Below are 27,150 nucleotides of genomic sequence, written 5' to 3'. Positions count from 1 at the left end.
CGGATTTACAACTTGGCAGACTGCTTACTTTCAAACATTACACACTGTATGAAATATAATTTTCATGATCTCATGTTATGTACTCTTTAAGCACTCGGTTCCCTTTAGGGTCCATATTGTACAATAATTGACTAACTTACTTGTAACTTACTCCACCTAACACTACCATCATATATACACTGGTGGATTTCTCAGTTTTTTCTTTATCAAGGCCACAAACTAGTACCGTCGTCCTTTAAGTGGGTTTCCCAGGGCTGTGTATGTGTTAGCAGAAACCCTTTATGAGTGAGAGGGTGAGGACTTTTTTCAGCTGCTAAAAATAGACCCCCGGGTCTGTATGACTCATTCAGAGGGATATTGTAGGGGTAGAATAACTGAGAGAGCCTACATGTTCTGCACATGCTGCCTGTACTCCTCATAATAGTGCACGTTTGTGGTTTTAGCTGCACTTGCTGTACATCTGCAGTAGTTTGGGACTGTTTGCATTTATATTTTGAAACGATTCCAGTGACATCTGTCCTTTTGGGTATAGAAAAGCAAGCTTTGATTTTGATTTTAATATAAGAAATTACATGTAATTAACTGGAAATGTGTGCACTACGGTATATTTTATTGTCCTGTATATGAAAAGTTGTAATGATAAGGCTCATGAATAGAGTTGTGGCCCTGTCACATGGATCTCTTTCAGGGAGCACCCTTTAAGGAAAAAGTGCACCCCCAAAAACATTCTTTACTATTTACTTTCCTAAATCTGCATGCTGTATTTTTTTTCATTGAAAACAAAAAAAAATGTATCTATCAGAAGACTTAATACAAAGTTGTATGGACTACTTTCATGCTGTTTTTTTGGAGTTTTTTTCTCCTTTTTGGAGACCATGGAACTGTCCTTATCTAGCTAAATGATTAAAAAAAACAACAGCATACCAGTTTGGAATGACATGAGATTTAGTACATAATAACAGAATTTTATTTGGTGAACTATTGTTCGAGCTAAAAGATGTAAGACTGCTGAGAGTGATGCGACTGTGCTCTGTGTGCCCCATTAGCTTAGTCTGTGCGTCTGGTCCATGCTTCTGAATTAATAGCCCCAAAAAGCTTACGAGACAAACTGCCACAAGTCACTCATTTTAAGACAACCAGCAGCCCTTTCACACATACGCACACACATGCAATCATTCACTATTTTCTGGATGACTCATCACATTAGCGATGATGTCATTCCGCAGCTCCTGGAAAAACACAAGCATAGCGCTTGTGCAGAAACACAATTTAGTTTGTGATTGATGCGAGGTTGTAATGCAATTACGCAGAGTGGGAAATGTAAAAAAAACTATTCTGCTCACTATGCATTACTCCTGTTAAATACTTCATCAACTTTATCAGAGATAAAAAAAAAAATATTCCAGTTCTTCTCACAATATGAAAGTACTTTTTTGGTGTTATTGCTTTTTTATACTGTCATGATTTAAAAGAGTGTATTTCAGTTAAGCATTTAAGTAAAGGTGAAGCTGTGTGATTTCTCTTTTTTGAGGCCTTGTGCAATGATTTATGTAAATATCTAGTCTAAATTTCTGTTCCTTTCCTGTCACTGCTTTTTTAGCACACGAGAAAGCTTGGCATCCAACACCTCAAGCATCGTGGAGAGTAACCGGCGACAGAATCCGGCCCTAAGCCCAGGCCACATGGGTACCACCAGCATCGCCCCCCCATTCAGCTTCCGCGCAATCCCACAGCCCCCTACCACGCAATCTGAGAAACTGCAGAAATCCCCCAACTGCCTTGCCTCTATCACCAGCGTCTGACCTGGGCCCATCTGGGGTAACGTAAGGCCAGGGTGATCTGCAACGTTGGGGTGCCTCAGTGCAGGAGGTTGGATGACTCCCTCCATCAAGCACCTCGACTACATGGGGACTGTTAAACCCACAGGCATGACTTCCAGAGACTGTTCCTACAGCATAAAAAAGGTCACTGCAAAAAAAAGGAAAAAAGAGGAAAAAAAGGAAATTTCTCATCATAGGATTTACCTTAACAAGCAATTAATCAGGAAATTCTCCAGTTGGAATCAATCATTTTTTTCAAAGTAGTCTTGAAGTAACTGGTAATTTAACAATGCTTTATTTTCCGCAGTATTTTTTGTCAGTCACAGATTAGAGATCATCTTGCCAATGGATCGCGTTGTGCACGCATTAAGAAATAGATGCTGATGTGCAGGTCTAACGTTTTACAGAGGAAGATTTGTGATATTGGTCAACAAGTTTAAAAATGAGGCATAAAAGCTCTCATCTGAGCAACACTGAATTCATTGTTCGTTGTATGATATTCCTAAAAACAAACCCATTTGTCATGACGCTATTAGCTACATGGTAAAACAATAAGATGTACACTCACATGCTTGATACAAACAATACATAGACTGAATTAGCGAAAAAATGATCTCGTTCTGAAATTAAAATATTTATTTAGGAAAAATGACTTTTTTTAACCCAAGTTTATTGTGCACACAAGTTCTTTGTATGCCACTTACCTAATGGATTCCTTACCTGGCTCATTAAAGTTATATCCATATTTAATCTCAGGTCATGAATAGTTACTCTCCTAAGAAGAGATGAAATCTCATCTGTCAGACTGGAATCATGTTTCTCTGGATTTTTTCACCAAATATTTGTTTCTTAAGGGAATGAAACACTATTAGTGGACAAAAATGTAAATGATTTCTATTTGGTCATAACATTGCTCATACGTTTTATTTAATGTGAAGGTCATTTTCATTTTATTCCCTGTAGAACTAAAAAAGACAAAACATCAGGTGTTTTGCGCCAGCGTGAATCAGATACAAGTTTTACAGCAGCGTGAATCAGATACCTAGTCTCATGAACCAGAACACTTGTGTATGTCATTGTTGGTTTGGAAACATGCTTGTCTTCTGTGTAGCTCAATGGCTCTATTTGTTGCTGCGAGAGATGGATGTCAGAAATGGCAGTGTCGGAAACAGGGGTTCTCTGTCTAGAACGTCCATAGCTCCATGGAAAGATCATGCAGTTCTCTTCCTTTGGGCCGGTGGGGAGACTTGGCCCCTTTGCTGCTCTGATAAAACCTTTATTTTCTCACATTTTCTCAATTTAAACCATAGTGAATAAATTTTTTCCATGGGATTTGTGCTGTTTTGGACAATTACTCGAACCCCGACCTGAGTGAAAACTACAGTCCACAGATAATCTGGTTTAAAATCGTGCTACAGCAAACACATTACATGTATCATCTCGACCCCTTGTTTTTGTTCAGTGTTTGTTTCAGGTTAAAGCAGATGATTCAATGAAGGTATGTACAAATAATTTGCTCCACTGTTATTTCTTTTCAATGTCAGAGATGGAAATGGATCACATACCGTTTTGAACTGCCGTGTCATATATAAAGCTCAGGTCCATGAGCGAAGGCCCAAGATCGAATTAAACATGAAAATACTTGATTTGAACATTTGGACTATGGCTTTAACTGTTTGGCATGACATCTCAAGAGTGCACCAGAACTAATGGCCTTGTCCCTTCTGGCAGTGACTCGGTGAGAATCGGGAAAGAGAGCAGAGCTCATGTCACATCCATTGGTGCTATTATGTGGTGATCCTCCCTTTTTCTGTTCTTTTTGTTCTCTATGCCCTCCATATGGACTCCATTGCTTTTGATGAGTGTTCAGGTGGATTTTCTCCAACGGGACTTCTTGTTGTGTTTGAGTCAAAGACGCTCAGCTCACTCCCTCTCGCTCGAACATTATGAACACACAAACACATACACCTGCAATCAGCCATGCAAACAACCCCACATACATGCACATAACTAGCTACCTCCACCACCTGTGTAACAACAACGTAGGGACGTGTACAGATTTGGATTCTTTGCTTGTGGAACACAGCGCTAACAACCTCTTCTCTGTGAATGTTGACAAGGAGCGGCGGACATTGTAACTAAGAGGACTTATTCTAAATAATCAGTATTAAGTGCTGTAGTTTAAACTCGATTTTTCTCAGTTTATGACAGAAGTGTCTTTTACTTATTTGCAAATTGTGTATAAGCCTGTCAAGCACCGCATTAACAAACATTTACATTTTCAGTTCTCTGCTGTTCAATTCTAGTTTATTTGCAATGCTACTAGACAGAGGCAACGGTCACATCACATTCACATCCCATATTCCAGATGAAATGAGCACCTTAATAGATTCAATATTCCAAATCACAACCGACTTTCTGGCAATACTGAGTCAGGTCGCCCACCTAATATTTATGAGGTCATTGGTTAGGGTCCAGGCAGCCTCTTAGACCCTCTTATTGGAGGTGGGATGAAGTTTATCCTAAAGACAAGAGCCTCATATATAATTGTATATCATTCCTAGACATCCTAAGATCAACATTTGACTGAGCAAGCACCTCATAACATCTATAAATAGATCTACAAATGGATCATTTATAGAATCTTTTTGACAACGCTTTACTTACAACACAAATCAAATGAATCCATTCAAATTATATGATGGTTTAGTGACATATAGTCTAACTTTGTGTTCTTTTACTTAGTAAAACTCTGATTTTTCTCTCACATATTGTGAAATTTAGTTTTATTTCAGTCTCCTCCTCATCTGATAATCATATTTCTCTTTGGTTTCTTGCTTTGGTTATTGATAGACGAAAGGGAGTAATGCAGCCAAGACTGCCTTGTAAAAAACATGTTTGCACTGAAATGCCTGGCCTCTGGTTGCTGTTAAGTTCATCCAAGACGGATGCTTTGTTTATATTGTAAAATATTTCATATGAAATAAAAATGACCATGAAATGTCTTCCCTTAACATTATGGATTTTAGAACCACGTCAGACAACATTGTTTCTAAATGGTGACAGTGTACAGTATCATACTGTAAATGAAATCAATCTGCCATGCTTAGTATAACTTCAAAAGAAAACTGAAAGATACGAGGGATCTTTTTGTAATGTCTATAATATTTGAAAAGAAGTCCCTATTTGTGTAGTAATGGTGTTTCATTGTTGTGGTAGTGTATGTGATAAACCCAGTTGGGAGATTGTGTTACTTTTTAAGACAATAAAATAACATGTTTGGTTATATGTTTTAAATGTCTTCTGTCTTGAAACCATTCAGGGGAATGTCTGAAAGTTCATTCTAAGAATATGTGTCCAAATGTTACATTCGATACATTCAAAAATTCAAGTTGGTGTCAAATTGTTCTACCTAGAGAAACATATTGGTTTGTCTGATGAAAACTGTAAACACAAAAATAAGTGATTTAACAACAAATGTGTTATGAATGCATGACAGACCTTTTATTCATTTTCATTAGTAAGAAGAGCTTACTTATTTGACATTCTTTCATTAGAAGATTTTATTTTCATTTTGTACAGGTTAAACAATCCATGTTTGAATCCTAATCAATCTATTCCATTAAAAATATAATGAAATCCATTAAAAATATAATGAAAATAGCAGAAAGTTCAAAGGCAGTAATGAACTTTATGGATCTCTGTAAAATTGAATTAATTATATTTGAATAATAGCCTACACGCCACTGCTGGATAAACATGAACGATAATCGAGTTCTTTACTGTAGCATACCGCCATCTATTGGCGTAACAGTCATAAAACAATGTAAGGAAATATACTATAATTGAATACACATGTAATGTATGGAGCAGATAATATATTTTTAAAAATCATATACAAGAATGAAATGAATTAAAAATGGTCAGATGCTGATGATACCTTCTTTTGAGATGTTTAAAATGACATGATGTTAGAAAAAGAACAAAAAATGAGTTATTGGTGACACTTTTTAATTTAATTTTATTAAATTGTAATTTCTAAATCCTGCTTATTGCTTTGATGAAAAGCAAATATCATAATATACTGCAGTAACTCATACTGCATGTAAGGACCTCAAATCATTTGTTATTTTCCCTTTTTTATTTTGGATTAGGAAAACACATTTTAAAAATAATTTCATATTTGGACACATTAATTCAACCTCAGATTACAGTAAGGTTCAAATGGGAGACAGGACAAAAATGTCAAAGATTAAATTTCATGAAATACATAATAATGCTTTAAATAATGAATGAGTAATCATCACATGCAACAATATATGATGTTCCCTGCATTCACATAAATCATTTTTGCTGTTGCAAGGTTATTGTTTTGATAGTTTATTTAGGTTGTTTCCATTTGCGTAAGTATTATGTGGTGATAATAAGTCTTTGTTAATTGTTTATGTTTTTTTTATTTAGGCCTATGTTTATTTTTTATATTTATGTGTATGTTTATGTTTATGGATGAGTCTGCCATGCCAAGACTTTTTATTGAAAAGGAAATGTATTTCCTTAAGAAAGCACTACATTTGCTGGGAAGAATGTTGGCACTTGAAGTGTCTTCAACTAAAAGTTAACAAAGATTACTGTCCATGATTACTGAGCTGCAACTGTTTAAAGCTTTTGTCCAGTTCCATGGGGACCTAGAAGAACAAGAAAGAGAGCCAAAAGCAGCTGGCAAGCACCTACAGTGGCATTAATGGATGCGAAGAAGAGGACTGAAGCTATACTGATTTTTACCAAGTTAAGAGGATTTTCTAGGACATGTTGGCCCTATAACAACATTTCTGAACCAAAATCCTATCCACACCACATACTATTTTTTTTAAATAAATTTGTTTACCCCAAAATTAAACAGTATTAGGGCTGAAACGATAACTCGAGTTATTCGAATACAAAAAATCATCGAGGCAATTTTTGTTGCCTCGAAGCCTCGTTTAATCCATTTAACTACAGTACACACGGAGCACTGCGTTTCCCCACGGACCGTTATTACTGACGCACAGCCCGCTAAACTCTAGTCATGTTACAGGGCTCTGAAGTCTCATGCAAATGCATTCACCGTGAGACACACGCGTTTTAGTATGTTCACACGCTCACACGTATTTCTCATGCTGATAAATAACTGATAGCTTATAGGGCTGTGACGGTTGCCGTAACAACCGCACCACCGCGGTGATAAAGTGCCATGACTGTGGCAAACTGCCACCGGCGGTAGTGCACGTCACTCTGACAAATATAGGTGTAATAAATATGAGAGTTGCGATAACGATTGCTAGTTGTAGCCTTTCAGTTGTGAATAGTTTTATTTAAAAGATTTTAAATTAACAGAAATTATTGGCATACGTTTCCGTTGGTGCGTTCGAGCGCAGGCCTGCACGGCAAAACCCAGGTTATTCTGCTGGTTTTGCAATGGATCTTATTGTGAAATGAACAGATACGTAAAATAAACACTGGCTATGACCCGCTTGCTTAGTGTCGGAGCGCGCGCAGGTTTTGCCGCGGTTGCGGAGAGACATCTCTTCATTTGCGCTCCTGTGCACATCTTCTGAACGCGCATTTAGTGCAGCTGTACACATTTTAATCTGGACAATGTCAACAAGTAAGTTTCACATCAACGAGTCGGAAAAAGTAAAGTTTTTATGGCAATCTGAATAGGAAAGCCAATGTAGGTTTAAACAGTTTGTTTCAAATGGAATTGTTAAGGACTGTAAGGGTTAATACGCCACTGACTGAAGTTACTGCAACAAGAGCTTTTTTATTTAGTATTTAGCTTTCTTATATCATTTAAGTTTTCATTATTTACTGATGTTTATTTAAATGTTTTATATGCTGTAGTGTGCCGTTTCACTGATGGATTTGCGCGTTAAACATTGACGGATGTTTCATCCTCATTTATTTCAGATATCATATTTCAATTATTTAACAATTTCAAGTATTTAAATAAGGTCTATATTTCTCTTCCACTCGTCATGTGGTTGCTACACGCAAATATAATAATATAAATATTATTTATTAAATAATATATATTTCTCAACCACCGCGGTCGATTTGTCTATTACCACCTGCGGTGGTAAAAAAACTGCCACCGTCACAGCCCTAATAGCTTATTGAAATGGTGAACTGATATTTTACTTAGTTTTAGTCTATTTTACGAGTGAAACTTGTTTTCCGGCTGCATTGAGTCCATCAAACTAGATCGACTAGTCAGTGGTGGACAGTAACGAAGTAAATTTACCTGAGTACTGTACTTAAGTACACTTTTTGAGTATCTGTACTTTACTTGAGTATTATTTTTTTACTTGTACTTGTACTTTAACTTCACTACATTTGAAAGACAAATATCATACTTTTTACTCCACTACATTTATAAAAAGGTCAAAAAGTAGAAAATGGTTTCTATGCAGCGGGTTTTCCGGTGTGCGTCATTTATCTTGCTTGCGATCTTCCAGGACCTTTTACTGTTGCCAAGTATTTTATTTTTTCTAAGCTTGCGGTTTTCCGGCAAGCTTTGAATGGCCATTTAGCAAAATAATTACGCAAATCTGGCAACTCTGGGATCTTCCCCGCTAAACTAATGTAAACGTAGGTGCTGCTACACCATTGATAGCGCTCTGAAAAGGCAAATAGAAGAATAAAAGACGAAAAGGGCACATGTTAAAGTGTGGTGTAATCATCTGTGGGTTACGATCAGTCAAAGATCATAGAAACATTGTCATGAAAATGATCGGCATAACGGCTAAACGGTAAATAAGCATCACATACACCTTGAGCTACGCGTGCGTGTTAACTTCTGATCTGCTGCTATATCATTTAAAGCGATTTGGAAAATGAATGATGTTTTTACTGAAGTTACTATAGTTGAAGTATTCCTGTTGAAATAAAAACAATAGAACCCAGCCCAAAATACAATATAAAATGTAATGGATTTAATGGGAATAATGGGAATTGTACTATGGATACTTGTTGTCTACTTGTAGGCTATGTGATGGATTCTATTTGTGGGATGGTACCCAAACACACTACAAAGAGGAATTTAATTTAAAAATCTCATTCTACTTCAAAAATTCATTGTTTTTTTCTGCATTTCAGTCAGTGAAATAAGTTTTTGATCCCCAAGCAAAACATAACTTTGTACTTTGTGGAGAAACCCTTGTTGGCAAGCACAGAGGTCAGACATTTCTGATAGTTGGTCACCAGGTTTGCACATGTGTCCGGATACATTTAGTCCACTCCTCTGTCAATCTTTAAGGTTTCTTGGCTGTCGCTCAGCAAATTGGAGTTTTAGCCTCCTTCACAGAGGTTCTATAGGACTAGGGTCTAGAGACTGGCTAGGACATTTAATGTGCTTCTCCTTAAGCCACTATTTGGTTGTCTTGGCAATATGTTTTGCGTCTTTGTCATGTTAAAGGCTCATCCATGACCCATCTTCAGTGACCTAGTTAAGGGGAGGAGGTTCTCGTCCAAGATTTTACGGTACATGGGCCCGTCCCTCAGCCCCTCAATGCGGTGAAGTCATCCTGTATACCTGTAGCAGAGAAAAAGCCCTAAAGCAGAATGTTTCCAACACTGTGCTTCTCTGTAGACATGATGTTCTTGGGCTCATAGTCAGCATTTCTCTCCCTCCAAACACAGGAGTCCATTTTGGTCTCACAGCAGTGCCAGCACTTTCGCCAAAGCCTTTTCTGAATCATTTTTATGTTCATTGTCAAACTTAAGACGAGCCAGGCGGGCCTTCTTGGGCAGGAGGACCTTGCGGGTGCTTCAGGATTTCAGTCTACTGTGGCATAGCGTGTTACCAATGTGTTACCAATGTTTTGCTTGCTAACTGTGTTCCCAACTGTCTTGAAATCATTAACAGGCTTCTTCCGTGTAGTTCTGGGCTGATCTTTAACATTTCTCATGATCATCTTTACCCCATTGGGGAAATATTGCAGGGAGCTCCAGAACAAGGGCATTTGATAGTTATTTTGTATATCTTCTATTTCCAAATAATCACACCAACAGTTGTCTCCTTCTCACCAAGCTTCTGTCTGTAGCCTATTCAAGGTTTGTGCAGGTCTCCAATCTTGTCGCTGACATCCTTTAAAACCTATTTGGTCTGGACCATGGTGTTGGAGAGGTTGAACTGGAAGATACAGATTCTGTTGGCAGGCATCTTTTATATACATAACAAGCTGATTTAGGAGTACTTTCTTAAAGTGACAGGACTAATCTGTGGTCCATATAGGCACATAACCAATCTGTGGAGCCAGAATTCTTGCTAGTTGGTAGGGGATCAAATACTTATTTCACTGACTGAAATGCAAATCAATTTATAACCTTTATATAACATTTTTTTCCCCTGATTTTTTTTAATATTCTGTGTCTATCAGTTAAAATAAACCCACCATAAAAATTATAGACCCTTCATTTGTTTGTAAGTAGGCAAACTTACAAAATCAGCAGGGGATCAAATACTTATTTCCCTCACTGTATGTGCTAAACATATAAAGCTCTTAAAGGAGTTGCTCACTGCAAAATTTTCCCCCATTGACTTTCCATAGTAGGAATAAAAACTACTATGGAAAGTCAATGGGGGCAAATTTTGAAGTGAACTACTCCTTTAATACAACTGATACTGTGAGCTACTCAGTGTATTCAGTAGGTTGCTTCAGAGGCATAAGGTATACGACAATAAAACAATGCACAACTGACATAAAGGAAATTTACTTTTAATACTTGAGTACTTTTAAAAGCACGTACTTCTGTACTTTTACTTAAGTAAGAATCTGTCTTTACAACTTTTACTTGTAGTGGAGTAATATTTGACCAGTAGTATCTGTACTTTCACTCAAGTAAGGAAGTTGTGTACTTCGTCCACCTCCGACTAGTGGACACCGAATCCAGTTATTTACACATTTCATCTGTCTGGTCTGCGTGTCTGAGTGAATGAACTGCACAGTTTAACATGCTACACGCGTGATGCTCATGAATTTGTCTGCGTCTGCGCTGAATGAGGACATAAACTTCACCTCCAGAGTTGCGCTGAGAGTTTATTTCACAAACATGTTATTGTTTGAGTGAAGAAACAGACATACTAAAAAATAAGCGTCTGACGACCTGCAAAAATAAAAGTCATAGGCTATTGTTTGAAATTATTATTTCCATTTTTATTCATGTTTCTTATTTATATATTTGTATTATGTTGCATTTTGAATTTAATATGGCAATGGAATGTACTAAATGGGTTTAGTTTTCACAGATATTAATGTATGCTATTTCAGCAATAAAAACTAATTGTTCTAAAAAGGAAACAAATTAGTTGTTTTACTCATTTTAAGAGACCTGTCTTATTTTCTCTTGTATATTTAGTATTGCTTTTTAATAAAGAAAAAGTACTTATTATCCGAATACCCGATTAATCGATGGAAAAATCAGTAGAATACTCGATTAGTAAAAGAATCGATAGCTGCAGCCCTAAACAGTATTATTCACCCTCATACCATTCCAATCCCGGGGCCGGTTGTATACACTGCTTATAGGCTTACAAGTTAATAGTCACCTAACTTTTTTCTTCAAGGATGGTCATTCTTTAAGTCAATTATAAAAAGGTAGATTGGTCTAATTGAAATATGAAAAGTAAAACTGATTAGTCCTAACTAATTGCTAGTCTTTGAGAATAGTTGTTAAGACACAGTCTTAATTTAGCAGCTATGTTTATGCAACTGCCCCCTGTATATTTCTTAAGTGGCACACTGAAATGAAAGTCAACAAGGGCCAGTGTCACTTGGTTATCTTTTTTGTATTCTGCAAAAGAAAGAAAGAAAGTCATCCAGGTCTGGAATGTCATTAGGGTAAGTAAACGATGACAGATTTGTCTCTGGAAGAAAGTTTTTTGTGACAAACTGTTCCACCCTCCGATCCTCCAGGGGTCGCAAAAGAGTAAACTAGTACGCTTTTTGTCTGTTTGTGTTTGACCCACGAAAAAGAAGCAGCTGTAACTAGCAAAGTTTAGGTTAAAGTTTCTCCGGTGGATACGCCGAGTAAAAAATACTTTTGAGCACATTAATTCGTTGCTTGAAAGGTATAACAGCATCATGGCAGAGAAAATGATGTGTAATTGAAGAGGGTCAAGAGAAATCGAGAGTGAGTAACTTAGAGGATCCTTTGTTATATTGCGGTAACGTTATTGTTGTAGTGTATAACGGGATGGTCGTCTCTTTGATCTTTTAGGCCCGGTTTCACAGACAATGCTTATCTTAAACCAGGACTATGCACTAGTTAAATTGGGATATTTAAATCGCTTTTATAAAGATGCTTTAGAAAAAAACATTATTGGTGTGCATCTTAAGCCAAAACAATGGCACTGGTCCATTTTAAAATATGTCAGGGCAAGTTATTTTCAGTTGCGACAGTTCAAACATTCATTTTAGTCTGGGACTAGTCTCAAGCCTTGTCTGTGTAACCGGGCCTAAACGTTCAGGCTAACTGCTCATGAAATACATTATACCTTTGTAATTACAACTATATTACAGAAATCTTAACAAAAGTAGATGTAGTACAAGTAAAAGGTAAAAAGTATCGCGTAAAAAAAGAAACCTAACTTTTATTTTTAACGAAAACGGTGGTTTAAATCTGTACTGCAGTGGTACGCGATTATATGAATGTTATGCAAGGAGTTTACCTACAGATCGTTTGTTTTGGGCGGTTGTAGTGTTAAGAGCAAGCGGAAGAGTAATCTCAGTTTTAAAGTCACATGCTTCCCCGGGGCAACTGCTCTGTCACCGGGGTGTTGGTTGCGTTTGTGGGTTGACAGAATTGCTGAATCGGCTCAAATGGTCAAATAGAGATCTGTTCAACATGACCGGACAAATTATACCAAGTCATGTTTTTGTTCAAAAGAGTTGTCCATGTGGCAATACTCAAAGTACATACATAGCAAATCTAAATGGTTTTATGTTCACATTTATGGTCAAGATTCACTTTGTTGTGATTAGTGCGTGTTTATGCGTCTAAACAAGTAAAGTAGTTTCTCTATTTTAAAGATTTTGCCATTTTTTACATACACCACTTTACACAAAGATAGTTTTCTTTTGTCGTCTCTTAATGGTTTGTCGCGATTGTAAATTTCATTACTGTGCATTTCACGTGATTTCGCTTAGTAAACGTAAATAATATAGAGGCCAGAACATACAGACTAACTCAATAACTAACGTTAGACTTTTTATGAACTTTACAGTGTTTGTCAGTTAACACCCATTCAATGTAGGAGGGCTTGTAGCTATGGGGACACAGTTCACAATTGATGACGCATTTGTCCTGGAGGGGGAGGAGGAAGGCGTGGTGCCTGGAGAGGATGTGGATGAATGGAAGGGGAGAGAGAAGGACGGCGGGGGGGAGATGACATTCGGACCTCTGTCTTTTGCCAAACAGCAATGTCATCCCTCTGCTTCAGCTGGCACCCCTGAACACAGCAATCTGAAATATCAGGTCAGATATTTATATGCTGTGCAACAAGTGTGTGAAAAATCTTTTTAAAGTCACCATGCAATTAAAAATGATAATGCTAATTTATTACACAGTGTTGCAGTGGTTATTATAAATGATTTATCCATGCACATCATTATTTTTGTAAAATGTATTTACAGTTGTAATCTTTAATCAAAAACATTCAGCTCCTCTCTCCCTCTAAACAACAAAGAGGTAGGACTATACCTACTGTCCAATGGGTACCGGTGGTGTATCAGGCCAACTTACAACGGTCCAATCAATTAGGGGAGGGCGACATGAAGTCCCGCCCTACTTTTTTTCAAATTTCAGAAGTCGTTTCAATTGGATGTACATCACGATATGTAAAAAAGTGGTGACTTTAAAGAGACCATCGGGCAAATGACTGACTTTATTTTGTGGTCACCCACAGAACCTGGAAAATGAAGATGCTTTATGTGGCACTGTGAACTCTACTTTCAACAACTTTTTTAAAATCAGGTTTGTCTTTTTTTGTCTCGAAAAACACAAAAAGAGTTGTTGGGTTGAATGTTAGTTACTAAAGAGCTTCACTTGACATTCTTTGTATTAAAATAAGAACAACATTCTTTAAAAGGTTTTACCTTTGCATACATTACCAAACAATCCATTAAATTGCTAAATGTGTGTTTGTGTTTCAGTGATCCTGCTACCCTGTCCTACTGTAGCTCTCAGTGGTCATTCAGCACACTCAGCTCAGTCACACAGCTGTCTGCTCACTGCTGCGGGTAACACGCACACACGTTTGTTTCACTATATTATTGAGGTCATAGACTTCCATTGATTTTATATCAGACTAATGACATTATCCCGTCTCTAACCTTATCCATAAATCTAACCATCAAAGAAACATGTGCACAGCATTAGATTTAAAGTAAAACATGATTTGCCGATTAATGAGCCATTTTATCTAGTGAGGACCAGTAAAATAACTTCACAAGTTGGTTGACTTATTGCACTATATTGCTAGTGAAGACATTCAGCCCTCACAAAATATATACACGCACAGTGTAAAACAATACTGTAAATTCATTTGTGCAATTGTGTTTTTGAATATAGTTTTTGATGTTCTGTGTTCTATGTGGGTTGTTCCCAGGTGGACGTCTCACCCTTTGGTGAAGAAGAACAGACGAGTTGTTCTGGCTTCATTCCTCCTCTTAATCACTGGAGTCGGTGAGACATTCATACCTTTGTGGTTTAATCCTTTATCCTGAAAAGTACACCATATCTCCTCGATGAGAACGTGTTTGTGATTTGAGTCGTGGAGCTCTTGTTCTATTTGACTGGATATAGTTTTGCCTGTGTGTATACTGCTGTCAACTCATATATATATATATTCAGGTGTGATTGTCATTTGCATAGTAATGACTTAGATAGTCATCTGCGTACTCACGTGTCATCTCCCGCTTCTCTCTTCTATCAGCTTTGATCTTTACAGGCATTGTCATACAGTTAAACCCACACGTAGGTAAGACCTGTAACATTGGTTGTAAATACTTTTACACATGTGCAAGATCTTTTTTGCTTTAACACACAAATTCAGCTTGTTTTACCTAAAACGTGTCAGTTTCTATATCTGAAGCTAGTCAGAAGCTAAATTACCTTGTTTAAAGGCTTTTTGTGCACTATAGTAATGTAACAACTGAAGTGTTTCCTTTTTTACAGGTGTTTCAAGTGCAATTTTTTTTGTTCCCGGATTTCTTCTTTTCATTCCTGGTGGTAAGAGCTGAATGTGTATTCATGTGTTTTTATAGAGTAACCTTTGCCTTAAATATCAGTTACCGAACATTATGTTAGTGTTATGAAATGTCAAGTCATCTTTGTAAAACAGCCACGAGAGAAAAGCGCTGCATCATAAATGGCCTTTGGTAACAGATACATATTTAAAAAATGTAATTCCTTTATTCTCTTGCTTTCTTTTTTGTTTCAGTTTATCATGTGATCTATATAAGCTGTGCAGTTAGGGGGAGAAGAGGATTCAAGTTCTTTTATTTGCCATACTTTGAGAAGTGAAGACTTCTCGCATCATTCAGACTGGTGGGCTGAATGGTCTCTGCCCAACATTTCATGGACCAATTAAAAATATCAGCGTTTCAAAACCCAACAAAATGAAATATGAAGATTTTTACAATCTCAGTTATAGTTTTATAAATGATTTTATCATTCCTGTAGAAGTAAGTACAGAGGTGTAAGAGTCACTTATATAGATTAAATTTACATGAGAGTTTTACTTGGATTTAAAGTGTCCAAAACATAAAAAGGTGAGAAAGCAGGGATTGTATTCATTTAAATTTATTCATTTAATTCGAGAGTTTTTTTAAGTAAGACAGCACATTTCTATGTGACATTTTGTATAAGTTGTGCTACACTGTTGTCAGTGTACTTTCTCAATTCAATGAAACATTTTGAAAGCATATAGGCTATCTAATAGATGTAAAAAGTTTCCTATTAAATGCATCAGTATGAAATTGTACACCACTAACCTTAATGTGTAGTAAAAATGAAATGATAGACAAAATAAATGACACATGGAATAAAGATGCAGCCAAACCAAGAACACAACCATTTTAGTCACCACCACATGCACATACTCTTTAATGTATTTCATTTCTTTGTAAAATCATGTAATATGCATAAACCTTAGTAAATTATTTTTTTCTACTGCACATCAATTATCGTTTTACTACTAATACTTCGAACCACTGTTTTAGTGTACATTATACAAGAAATTGAGTGTTGCAAAGATTTTGTATTGTGTACTGTATAAATCCTTTTGACACTACAATAAACCTGTTTTTATATTTACTTTTAAATAACGTATTTGTTCATTGTACACAAGAGTGATCGTACAAAAATCTCACTGAAACAAGATTCTTTGAGAACGAGAGTGACAAGATTCTTTGAGAACACGAAAAAGTTATAACACAGTTGAAAAACTTCTCTATTCAAGTGTTGGTAGTACCAACAGATATTTGAGTGCTGATCTTAAACTGACACAATGTTTCTCCTAACAATTGAATGTAACAATTCTTAATTCATAAAACTTACCAAAAAGTCATTCCAAACTGATGTAGCAAATTCATATAAAAATACACATAAAAATCCTTATACAATTCAATCATAATCTCAGTATTTTGTTATACCTATAAAATTAATAATTTTGATAGAATTTTTAGCAACTAACATAATTTGTTTCAGCTGCTGTCTGACTCTTCAATTCACCACATGTGAAATGCTGCATTCTATTACTTTGTTACACTCCCAAAACTTCATTATTTAAAGCATCACACATCTAAGAGGTAGGTCTACATGTTGCATATTTAGCAAGATAACAAAATGAGGTAGTGTTTTGCGGTTTCAGAAAACATATTGACGATTCAACTCTCTTGTTTTTGACGATAAACACAAACACTAGAATCTAGTGCCTGAGAACTTTCATTTTCAATGTGAAACTTTTGGGTTAGTGTTGTAATGCATCTTCGCTTATTAGCAGCATGCTGTAAATGTCAAGTGTCTTCAGCATTGTGCTTTGCCTTTTGTAACGGAAAGATCGATAGCGTCTGCTATCACACTTGCCCGAGTTGGGCTGCAGGTGAGATCCAGTGTAGGGGTCAGGCTCAAGGGTTGCACTTCATTCTGTGAGTTAAACAGGAAGGGTAGCCATGGAGCAGTATTATATGCAATGAGGGGTGAGTCTTCTCTGTAGCTGGTCACTCTAAAATTAGTTTTTCCTAATGTGCTGAATGTTGGAGATTGATCTGAAGGTGGGATTTTTAACACGGAACTGCTCGATGATCTTTGCGAAGCATTTAAAGACAGGTCCTGAGGAAGCTACAGGAGAACAAAAGACACACTTAGCACTAAAACACATTGGCATATAACATACCTGTAATAACATTTTTATTCATTCATATGCACTCTTACCTGCACTAAATCATCTTCACTGTGTGTGCTCTCTGTGTCACTATCTGTTGAGGAAATGATATACAATTATGCTTGCAGAAGACAATGTTCATAAATATAAAGCCTTTTATAATTCCAGTGGGGAATGGAAGAAAGAAAGAATCCCACCGCTGCAAGATGAAATATGTGAATCCTGGAGAGGGTAAGACCCTTCAGTAGACCTAATAGAAAGATCTTCGTCTGCTGTGCCGACCTCAACAACTGCACACACATCAGTTAGTTCTCCAACAGTCATCTGCCTTATAGGTGATGTGGGCATAAGGTAGTATTCATGCTCTGTGTTCAGAAATAAGCAATATAATATAACTATATTTAAAATGACTGCCTTGAAACATACATACATGGCATTTAGGAAATATGTAAGTGGGTGGTTCTCATGAAATCTTGGTGGTCAAACATGATTGAAGAATACTTTCATCAACCAATTTCCTTTTACCATTAAATACAAGGTCTGACATGTTTAGAAACACTAAAACGTCTTTGAACAAATAAGACCTTAAAAATCTCATTACCGTAATAGTCTAAAATGTAAATAACATAAAAAAAAGAGAAGTCATGATGCCTAAATTTTTATTCATCATTCCTTACTTGGACACTACTGAAATATATTTTTTATTAAGAATTATAAATTTTGTAAATGTGGAAAACTGCCTGTATCGGTAATGAGAGTAGGGCAATTTTAACTACAGTTAACTACAGTATAAAGTCATCTGTTAATGTGGTACTGGCAGATGTGTTACTTCAAACAAAATCAAGCTTCATGTAAAGATCTGCATGTGTGTAAACAGTCCTATAAAATGTTATGGAGGATGAGAACATCCGTCATGGATTTATTTTTTACACATGAATATTTTTTAAAAACAAATTAGGGCAATTGTGAACATCTAGTAGAACTTTGATGTCTATATTTTTTCAGAATATTTTAATTTTACTCTGTTTAAATTACAACATATCATGCAGTCAGACATGGCTGGATGTGTTACGGTAATGAGATTATCAGCAGCAAATGCAATAATATACAAAATTCATTTTGATGTTAAAATTATTCTTTGTGCAAGGTAGAACACAATTATCTTTATTATAATCATTTTTTGTGTTACTGAATTATATGTTTTATATTTAAAACCATTATTGCCATGGTTCAATGGTTTCATGAGAATGACCCAAACGTTTTTATCTATTCAATAAATTTTACTCATTTAATCAGTGCGAGGAACAAATAAGAGGTTCTGTGTATAACTGTGTTAATTACCAGCAAATAGTACAGTGCTGTCTGGCCTGATTTCAGTTTCTTCCTTCATCCCCTCTAGTTGTTTTAGCATTTTATATTTTCGAGGAGTGCTTGCTTTCCGTTTCTGAAAAACCCTCTAAAAACAAGCATGACAATGAGATAATTTGCAATACTTAAATACACATTTTTATAAAATGTTACTTTGGATAAAACAATGTGCTAAATAAGTAAAGACGTGTTCTTACTTTTGATCTTTGCTCTAGGTCAATCTTTTTCTTGCCTGAAAAAAGGACACATTTTTAAGGATCCTTACAGACATATAAGCCATATCTGCCATAACCTTGAACATAAATGATAAGTCTATCATATATGACATGTTTTTTTTTCTCCAACTGCTAGCATGTTTTTTTTAATGTTTTAACTTACCTTTCTTCACAGCTTTTTCAGTCGGAGTGAGCATCCTATACATTCTGAAAGCATTGCTTCCTCTTTTTATGCTTTTATCTTTCACCTCCTCAATGTCTGGTAAAGAATTCATTGCACAGCGAAAGTTTGCCTTCCATGTCTTAGGGTCTGGTTTGTCAATACCAGGTCGGTATTTTCCTGCATGAAACATGGTTGGGTAAAAATGTAATGACAATCTCTACTATTGGAAATTGCCCAACCATCCCCACAGAAATACATTCAAAGCAAAAAGCACAATATGCAAAGACAACAGCTCTGCCAATACCTGTGTGAATCGCCCAGTTCATAAATAAAGGTGCATCCTTGTCCAAATCCCATCCCTGCCTGGCTGCATGCATCCAGGGTATCTGAAATATCCTTTTCTCCTGTAAATATAAAAAAAAGTGTGTGATATGATATGATACAGTCCATGCACAATGAATTAAGTAACATGCCAAGCACACTTAACATTACAAGATCACTTTCACAACATAACCTACTGGAAAACCAAAAAAGTTACCACATGGATCACAAGTTCTTAATTGCATAAATCTAACATTATCGTCTTCAATTGGTTAAAAAGGAAATGATACAATTAAAAAAAGATTTTTCTCTTACCTCATTGACCCAATGAAGACCCTGAATGAGCCCGCTTGTAATCTGCTGCTCCAGCCAGGGGCGCATTCTCATTCTGTCTATTGGCATCTTGACACTGGACATAACAGAATACAGCAGAATTTGACAAAATAGAATTTGACTACATAGACCAGAACAGATATAATGAACAAAGTAAATGACTAAGCATATATATATTTTTAATTCCGAGTCACTAATGAGGTGAAATAACTCGTGTTTACTGCTACAAAATAAACTCTTAGACATTGATATAAAATGAGGCGATTAACAAAAATTTGATTAAATTGTTTTAAAACGTAGCATCTGAGCGTTTACAAATGTTTCAGTCAGGCCCGTTCTGAAAGCATTAAATGTTTACCTGGACCAGAGGCAACCCGATGATTATACGTCAGTGTCCCTCGATGACAAATGTTACGAAATCTTTGACCTGAATACTACAAAACACGTCACCATGTTTTAACTTTGTGCTATATAAAGAACATACGCTTTAAAAGTTACATAAAACGATATCTCAAATCAATATATGAAACGTCTCGTGTCTCCTTTCATAGTGACGCAACGCCATCATACAGTCGACCGCGGAAGTGAAACAACGCAGCATTTCATTGGTCAACAGCGCACGGATCCTTTCAAACAACATTTCCTTTCCTTTCACTTTCATTTCCGCTTCCACGTACGCAACGTCACTGGCCGGAGCTCGATGTTATTTGTACTACAGTAAACCACACGATTATCTTGTATTTTTTCGTCCAAATTATGTTCGACTCGAAGAACAGACAAAGTTAGAAAATCTTTTATTTTATAATAGACCATCTGAGAGTTTTAGCAAATTCGTTATTTAGAATTAGCGGATGTTTTCACCAATGGCATTTTCAGTAACGTTATAGGTTTACTGAACCAGATTATTTAAAATTCCAACATCTTTATTTAAAAAATGTGGGGGTATAAACGTTCTATTACAGTGTGACAGTGTGAAAATTACATGTCAAACTGGCTGCTTTTCACCAGCAAGTATTATTGTACCGGAAGTTGATATTCAAGCTATAACTTCAGCGCTCATAATGTCAATTTGGAATAACATTGAATGGAATTCTTTGTTTATTGATGAATGGTGGCAAAAAGGTGTATCAGCCATGCATGTTTTAGATCATTTTGGCAATATTTTGAGTCACAGTAATTTTTGTGATGCATATAATTTACATTGCTCTTTAACCACTTATAGTAATTAGGAAAACTCCTATTCAAACGATTAGTTTAATAAAAGAACATTTAAAACATTCAGTGATAACTCCTAAAATATGTTATCTAATTATTTGGAATTTGCAGAGAGAAAAAAATGTTCTAACAAAATATTACGAAATTGTTTGACAAAAGTATACTTCCCAGGTCCTGTAAAGAGAAATTATGTTTATGCATAAAACCCTCCAGCCGGTGACTCATTTTTGGAAAAAAATCAATAAAACAGATTAGGTGTAATTTTCTTTATTTTCCTGTTACCCATAAATGTAAAGAGGTTCACTTCAAAATTTTGAATCATACATATCCTGCAAGAGAATTCTTAAGATTAAAATTTAAGGCCGGAGACTAATGTTTGTCAAATATGTAAAAATGATGTTGAAATGGTGAAACATTTCTTTTTTCAATGTCATTTGGTGAATTGTTTCTAGACTGATGGATTTGAATGGATGCAACAGAAAATACCTGCAAGATTAACATTATTATGGGAAAATATAAAATTTGTTTTCCAAGAGGAGTTTTCTATGTTAACAGTTTAAAAGAGGTAAATAATGCAAAAGCTAAATATTTACATTCTTTTTTGATGGATATTGGTTTCATAATGTAATTTTACAGCGTTTCTTTGTTTTTTATTTATTTATTTTCTATGCAATATATGTGGGATTGTATTATGTATAATTTAATATTCATTGTAAAGGCAAAGAATATTGTTACTGTCTTTTTGTTATTAATCATTTAATGAATGTTTGAAAAAAATGATGAACTGAAAAAAAGTAAAGGTGTCATGGTCCTGCCTTCTTGTTCAGGATTTTCTAGTCTTGTGGCAGGATCGTGACAGATCCCTTATGTTTAGTGTGAGAAAGTCATGGGTTGTTTATCTTTTGACATTCCATGTGCTTTCTCGTGTCTCGTCATTGGCCCCGCCCCTCTCGTTTCCCGTATTACTTCCCGGCGGTGTATTATTACCCTCACCTGCCTAGTGTTATCATCCCTCGTTTGTGTCCCCTATATAATACCCTCGTGTTCATTGTCCTGTGCTCGTTCGTTGTACCCTGTACCGCAGTGTTGAAGTCTCGAGACTCGGACTCGGTCTTGAACTCGGTCTCGAGACCCTATTTTAATGGTCTTGGTCTTGTCATGGACTTGTGTGCATTTTGACTCGGTCTCGACTCGTACTCGAACATGTTCGGAATTGGACTTATGCCCGAGTCCACTCGAGTCCCAGCAACAGTGTTAATTTAACGAAAACTATGACGAAAAGTATTCGTTAACGACATGTTTTCACTGACGAAAACGAGACGAAAACTAAATAAAAATGAATGCATTATAACGAAAACTGTAATAAAAATATACTGACATTTTCGTCAACTAATAAAAACGAGAGTAAAACATTCTTGTCCCACCTGGCGGACATCAGTTTGCGCGCATGTGCTCATCTCATATAAACGGTAGAGAGAAGTCTCTGGGAGAAGGGGAAGCACACACATGTATTCTGTGTCTCCACGCGGTTAACAAAGCGTCTTATTTTCTTCACGATCGCCAGTAAAACGCCGCAAACTTGAAGCGCGACTGCAGGCGAGTCACCCCGAAACACATTACGAAGGCAGCACAAAGGTTTTTATATGCCAATGTTAACTTATCCGCTAACACGAGCTGCTGCATATCATGAAATGCAACATAGTCAGCCAAAAGAAACCAGCGCTGTCCTCTACTGATTATAGAAGTGATGAAGTGAGTCAAACTGTACATTCCAACCAAATATGTAACATGTTTGCATGACTAAAGAAATGTAATGCAATTTATATAATATGTCTTTTTGAAAGCTATTTCTCATTCATTCATTGCTGTCTCAAGCAAAGACAGTGCAGCGCTTACTTCAAAGAGGCATGCCATGAGCCAATAGCCTTTGAGTGTGAGCCCTGTCAGAGCGTTTCATTGGTTGAATGAACTGAATGAATACGCCCTACTTAACGAGTCATTTGAGTCAAATTGGATTGAATGAACTGGAACATGTCGTTCATGGTCTAATACTCTGTGTTCCAACAATGCAAATCTAGTTACTGAACTTTTCTGAAAAATAAAGGTAATGACCTGGTTTAATTTCATTCTAAGGTGAAGTAAATTATGTCAAAACAGTTGAATCTTTGTATGGAACATTTAATTACACCAAGTAAATGATTTAAACCATTTAGATTTTAGTAGACTAAATATAATGTATATTTATTCGACTAAAATGTTTTTCATATTTCGTCGACTAAAACTAGACTAAAACTAAATCAAAATTTGCTGCCAAAATTAACACTGCCCAGCAAAAATATTAAATACATTGAAAAGACGTCCCTTTATGGGCCAAAAATGAAAGTTGTTTCTATAGCTTTTCATGGCGTCTCCTGATTGTGTAATATTGATGTCCAGTCTGTACAAAGTAAAAACTGGTTGAAATTTTGAGTTTACACATGGAAATAAATTAAGTGAGACTCTTTGAAATAAACTGAGCTGAATGATTTGAGTGCAGTAAGATAGCAAGCAACCATTGAATCAAGGTTAAAAATGGATGATTTGTCAATGTGCATTGTATTGAATCAGTATCACTTTTGTACCTGCAATAATCACCATTATTGTGATCTTTTTTAGCTTTAGTTGAGCTCTTGGCTCTTCTATTTTAATGTTAAATAAGGTTTCCTTCAGCCATAACTGTGTGTTAAAATAAATTAGTTGTGGCAAAGAGATGACTACTTCTGAATGGTAATGCATGCATTTTGAAATTGTTTAGATCACTGTTAATAATTGGGTTTGGTTTATTAATGTGTCAGCTCTGTGGATCTGTAGTTTGATATACTGTGATTTTTTTAGGAATTAACATATTCACAATCTGTTAAACCACGTTAACACACAAGAATCTGCATATGAAACTCAACAATGGTGACAATCAACAAAAGAAAGCTTCATGCTGCAATGCATGCTGGGTTATCTGTTTATCTGAATTATTTTGATGATTGTCATCATTGTTGAGGGTTGTATGATGAGGGTTGATGTCAGTGAAATATGTTTGTTTATTTTCTCTCAATACTTGTGCATTGACTAGCCAGAGAACTCAGACCAGTCATCAATTGATCAATAATGTTTAAAACTAATACATTTTATTACAGCATGACTATTTCCATGAGAACAACCCCAACTTTTGTAAAAGCATGTCTGTCTTTCACATTGCACAAGTGTTTTTATAACACTACTACATGACCTGAACGAATTAATTTAACAAAAGTCAAGGATCAAGAGTCCAACTAAAGCAAACACTGATCACAATAATGGTTATTATTGTGGGTACAAAACTCATTTCACAGAGTCTTATTTCATTTATTTCCATGTGAAAACTGAAAGTAGTCTGATAAACTCCAGATTTAAACCAGTTTTTACATTGTACCAAGGTCACCTGTAAGTCAATATCAGACGTACAGAAAACATAATAATGGGCCAATAAAGGGACGAACAAAACTCATAACAAAACTCATTTCACAGAGTCTTATTTCATTTATTTCCATGTGAAAACTGAAAGTAGTCTGATAAACTCCAGATTTGAACCAGTTTTTACATTGTACCAAGGTCACCTGTACGTCAATATCAGACGTTCAGAAAACATAATAATGGGCCAATAAAGGGACGTCTTTTCAACATCGAAAGATGCAGAAAAGACGTCTTTTGGACATATCTTTGGTCAGGGGAAGTCATAATTGTAATAAAATTACCTTTACAACACTTACTATGTGGCCTTTTTTACCCTCAGCTAATAATATTTTTAAACTAATATCAGTCTAAGTAAATAAAACACAGTGTACATGCCATGGTATATTTAATGCACTGAGCACTCTATGAGCTCGGTGCCAGTTTTATTGTTTCCACCAAACATTTAACATATTCTTGAAGATTTCTATAGGTCTCATCTCAGATCTCTTGTCCTAGGACTCGGACTTGACTCGGACTCGACCCTCTCTGGACTCGGTCTTGACTCGAACTCGACCTACTCTGGACTCGGTCTTGACTCGAACTCGACCTACTCTGGACTCGGACTCAAATGAGCTGGTCTCGACTACAACACTGCTGTACCGTGATTGTATGCGTGTTCACCTATTGTCCTCGCCTTGTATTACCGTGTCCTGTGTGCTAGTCTTCCCTGTGGATTCACTAACTGTGTCTGGAACTTTATTATTTACCACCTCGTGTCTTAGTGTGTTTGTACGTAGTTTTTAGTTATCCTGTCTCCTTTGTTTTTGCCCCATCGAGGGAAGTGTTTTGTTTGTTTTCTTGTTTTGTTCTCGTGCCTGGTTTTCCCCCATAGTGGGGTTTTTGTTTATTTTTAAAGTCCTGATTGTTTACCCCGTACCGCTGCCTGCGCTTGGGTTCTTCTGCTCGCTGTCACACCCCCCCACCCCCACCCACGACCCCCCACCCCCGGTCGTGACAGCAATCGTGACAAAAGGTTTACTGAAACTCCCTTCTAAATGATCAGGGTTTGTCTCAAAATTTTGCCACCAGGCATTTCTGCACACAATGTATCATCCCACAATGAAAGAGGCTAGTATTTTTAATAGTTTAATCCTAAACCAATCCTTTTTGACAAGTGGTGTTTTAAAGGTAGCCTATTTTTTGTTTGTTTTAGACATATTGTTGTTTAGACTTATGAATGAAATATGATAAAATGAGTGAAAATGAGAATTCTTGATTTACTGGAAGAGTTACCCCCTGATAAACTGCATTTCTGACAAAATAAAAAAATATGATATGCATATGTCCAACAAACTCCCAAATCAGCTTTGCTGATGTTTCCAGTTTATGTGTATTTTGTAAGACTGAGGTATTTACCTTTTTTATGCAATCAGGTATATTCCTTGTTACATTTAAGTTGTTATCTTCTTTTATAAAAATGTATTTAAACTAACACTTCAGTATTTAAGTCTTTGATATTTGTTTTCTTATTGTATAGTGTTATGTTTGTATGTTATTAAAAATATATATATTTATTTCATAGTTGTATTTTAGTCATAAATGTTTTTTTTTTTATATTAAAGCAGTGCTGTTTGATATGATTGACTCATTACATGTTTAAAATCTTTGTGAGGATGGACTAGCAACTTAGTTCTTTATTTCCAAGAATTTTCAGATAAGGCACTCTACACAGCTTTTATTACAACCAAGTCACTTGACAATCGATAAAAACCCAACTGAAGTGCCTTGAAATATGCAGTTTTGTTTAATGCTTTGATGTTATTTTCACTGAGACAGGAAGATAGAGCAGAATAATGAGTGGCCCCTCCTTTTAAAAATAGTCAATAGTTTAACTCACTGCCTGGAATTTCATGAAGGCTGAAGTGCATGATGTCATATAAATTGTTGATTTTTTTACAGGAGTATAGAGACTAAGTTTTGAATGCTAATGTTTTTGTAAATTTGACAAGAAAATATCGGTTTTGAAGCGCAGTCTCCTTGAGGCTAACATATTCATACTAAAAGCCAACAAACTTCCATTTTGTGGTTTTGAGGGTGTTTTTTTGTTTGTTCTATTGAACAGCTTTTTATTGTTTTCAATATATTGCTTAGCGATTACGTGTGATGTCCCTGAATGAGGAAAGGCCTCATTGTGGCTAAAGAAGATTTTTTTATCCAAACAACAAACGTGTTTAATCAGGCCAGGTCATTCACACTAGAAATGTAATGGGGTCAAATGAATTTTAAACGCCTTATAGCCTACTGTGTAATGCTGTGCACTTAATTGCCTGAAAGGGATAGTTCACCCAAAAATGAAAATTCTGTCATTATTTACTGACGCTCATATTGTTCCAAACCTGTATACATTTCTTTGTTCTGCTAAACACAAGATATTTGGAAGAATATCAGTAAGCAAACCACTCTCATCCCCATTGACTCCCGTATTTATTTCCCCTATAAGGCAGTAAATGGGGGATGGGATCTGTTTTGTTACTGACATTCTTCCAAATGTCTTCCTTTGTGTTCAGCAGAACAAATAACTTTATATAGGTTTGGAACAATCTGAGGGTGAGTAATGAAAACCGAATTTTCATTTTTGGGTGAATTTAATTAAACTTTTGTTAATTGTGGTTATGCAATTTGTATTACAGTGACAGTTATGATGTCCTCATAATGTAGATAAATTTGGGCAATTCCAGCGTTATGGATGTGAAATTTTCTGTTATGGCTGTGATATGTAAACGTTCAGAGAATGTATTTGTTACCAATAAACTGAACTATCTGTTT

General features: G+C 36.0%; 3 protein-coding genes across 6 annotated transcripts in view; 2 read left to right on the top strand and 1 right to left on the bottom strand.

The window, feature by feature from the left end:
- stox2a (storkhead box 2a) overlaps nucleotides 1–5,099 on the top strand; it is a 64,650-nt gene extending 59,551 nt beyond the window's left edge. For both annotated transcript variants that reach the window (XM_057331336.1, XM_057331337.1), the window contains exon 4: nucleotides 1,601–5,099. In XM_057331336.1, coding sequence (XP_057187319.1) covers nucleotides 1,601–1,802 — 202 coding nt within the window. In that variant the 3' untranslated portion in view covers nucleotides 1,803–5,099. The remainder of the gene's footprint in view (nucleotides 1–1,600) is intronic.
- Nucleotides 5,100–11,362: 6,263 nt separating this feature from the next.
- tmem134 (transmembrane protein 134) lies at nucleotides 11,363–16,846 on the top strand. Of its 3 annotated transcripts, none has more exons than XM_057332623.1 (8): nucleotides 11,363–11,990; nucleotides 13,094–13,334; nucleotides 13,765–13,832; nucleotides 14,012–14,098; nucleotides 14,467–14,543; nucleotides 14,794–14,838; nucleotides 15,036–15,089; nucleotides 15,301–16,846. In XM_057332623.1, exons 2-8 carry the CDS (start codon nucleotides 13,128–13,130, stop codon nucleotides 15,381–15,383), a joined length of 621 nt encoding a protein of 206 aa, XP_057188606.1. In that variant the 5' UTR covers nucleotides 11,363–11,990; nucleotides 13,094–13,127; the 3' UTR covers nucleotides 15,384–16,846. The 3 variants fall into 3 exon arrangements, with proteins under 3 accessions (XP_057188606.1, XP_057188607.1, XP_057188604.1); XM_057332624.1 differs by having other exon boundaries at nucleotides 11,364–11,990; nucleotides 13,170–13,334; nucleotides 15,301–16,844; XM_057332621.1 differs by having other exon boundaries at nucleotides 11,366–11,990; nucleotides 13,084–13,334; nucleotides 15,301–16,843.
- Nucleotides 16,847–16,882: 36 nt separating this feature from the next.
- On the bottom strand, nucleotides 16,883–20,220 carry irf2a (interferon regulatory factor 2a). Its single transcript, XM_057332620.1, has 9 exons — nucleotides 20,003–20,220; nucleotides 19,627–19,720; nucleotides 19,295–19,394; nucleotides 18,991–19,167; nucleotides 18,810–18,844; nucleotides 18,586–18,700; nucleotides 17,442–17,609; nucleotides 17,295–17,338; nucleotides 16,883–17,201 (listed from the first exon to the last, which is right to left on the bottom strand). The coding sequence occupies exons 2-9, from the start codon at nucleotides 19,711–19,713 to the stop codon at nucleotides 16,887–16,889; spliced, it is 1,041 nt and encodes a 346-aa protein (XP_057188603.1). The 5' UTR covers nucleotides 19,714–19,720; nucleotides 20,003–20,220; the 3' UTR covers nucleotides 16,883–16,886.
- Between the last annotated feature and the right edge of the window lie 6,930 nt (nucleotides 20,221–27,150).

Source organism: Triplophysa rosa, linkage group LG4 (genome assembly GCF_024868665.1).
Source record: "Triplophysa rosa linkage group LG4, Trosa_1v2, whole genome shotgun sequence".
NCBI lineage: Eukaryota > Metazoa > Chordata > Actinopteri > Cypriniformes > Nemacheilidae > Triplophysa > Triplophysa rosa.
Note: the sequence above shows the minus strand (reverse complement) of the source record. Positions and strands in the feature narration are given on the sequence as shown.

Excerpts from the sequence above, each read along its gene's own strand:
- irf2a (XM_057332620.1), bottom strand. The coding sequence starts at position 19,713 with ATGCCAATAGACAGAATGAGAATGCGCCCCTGGCTGGAGCAGCAGATT. Across the intron at positions 19,168-19,294 it reads GAACTGGGCGATTCACACAG|GAAAATACCGACCTGGTATT; the intron begins GTATTGGCAGAG and ends TGTTTCATGCAG. Across the intron at positions 18,701-18,809 it reads ACCTAGAGCAAAGATCAAAA|AGGGTTTTTCAGAAACGGAA; the intron begins GTAAGAACACGT and ends GCTTGTTTTTAG.
- tmem134 (XM_057332623.1), top strand. The coding sequence starts at position 13,128 with ATGGGGACACAGTTCACAATTGATGACGCATTTGTCCTGGAGGGGGAG. Across the intron at positions 14,099-14,466 it reads CTGTCTGCTCACTGCTGCGG|GTGGACGTCTCACCCTTTGG; the intron begins GTAACACGCACA and ends GGTTGTTCCCAG. Across the intron at positions 14,839-15,035 it reads ACAGTTAAACCCACACGTAG|GTGTTTCAAGTGCAATTTTT; the intron begins GTAAGACCTGTA and ends CCTTTTTTACAG.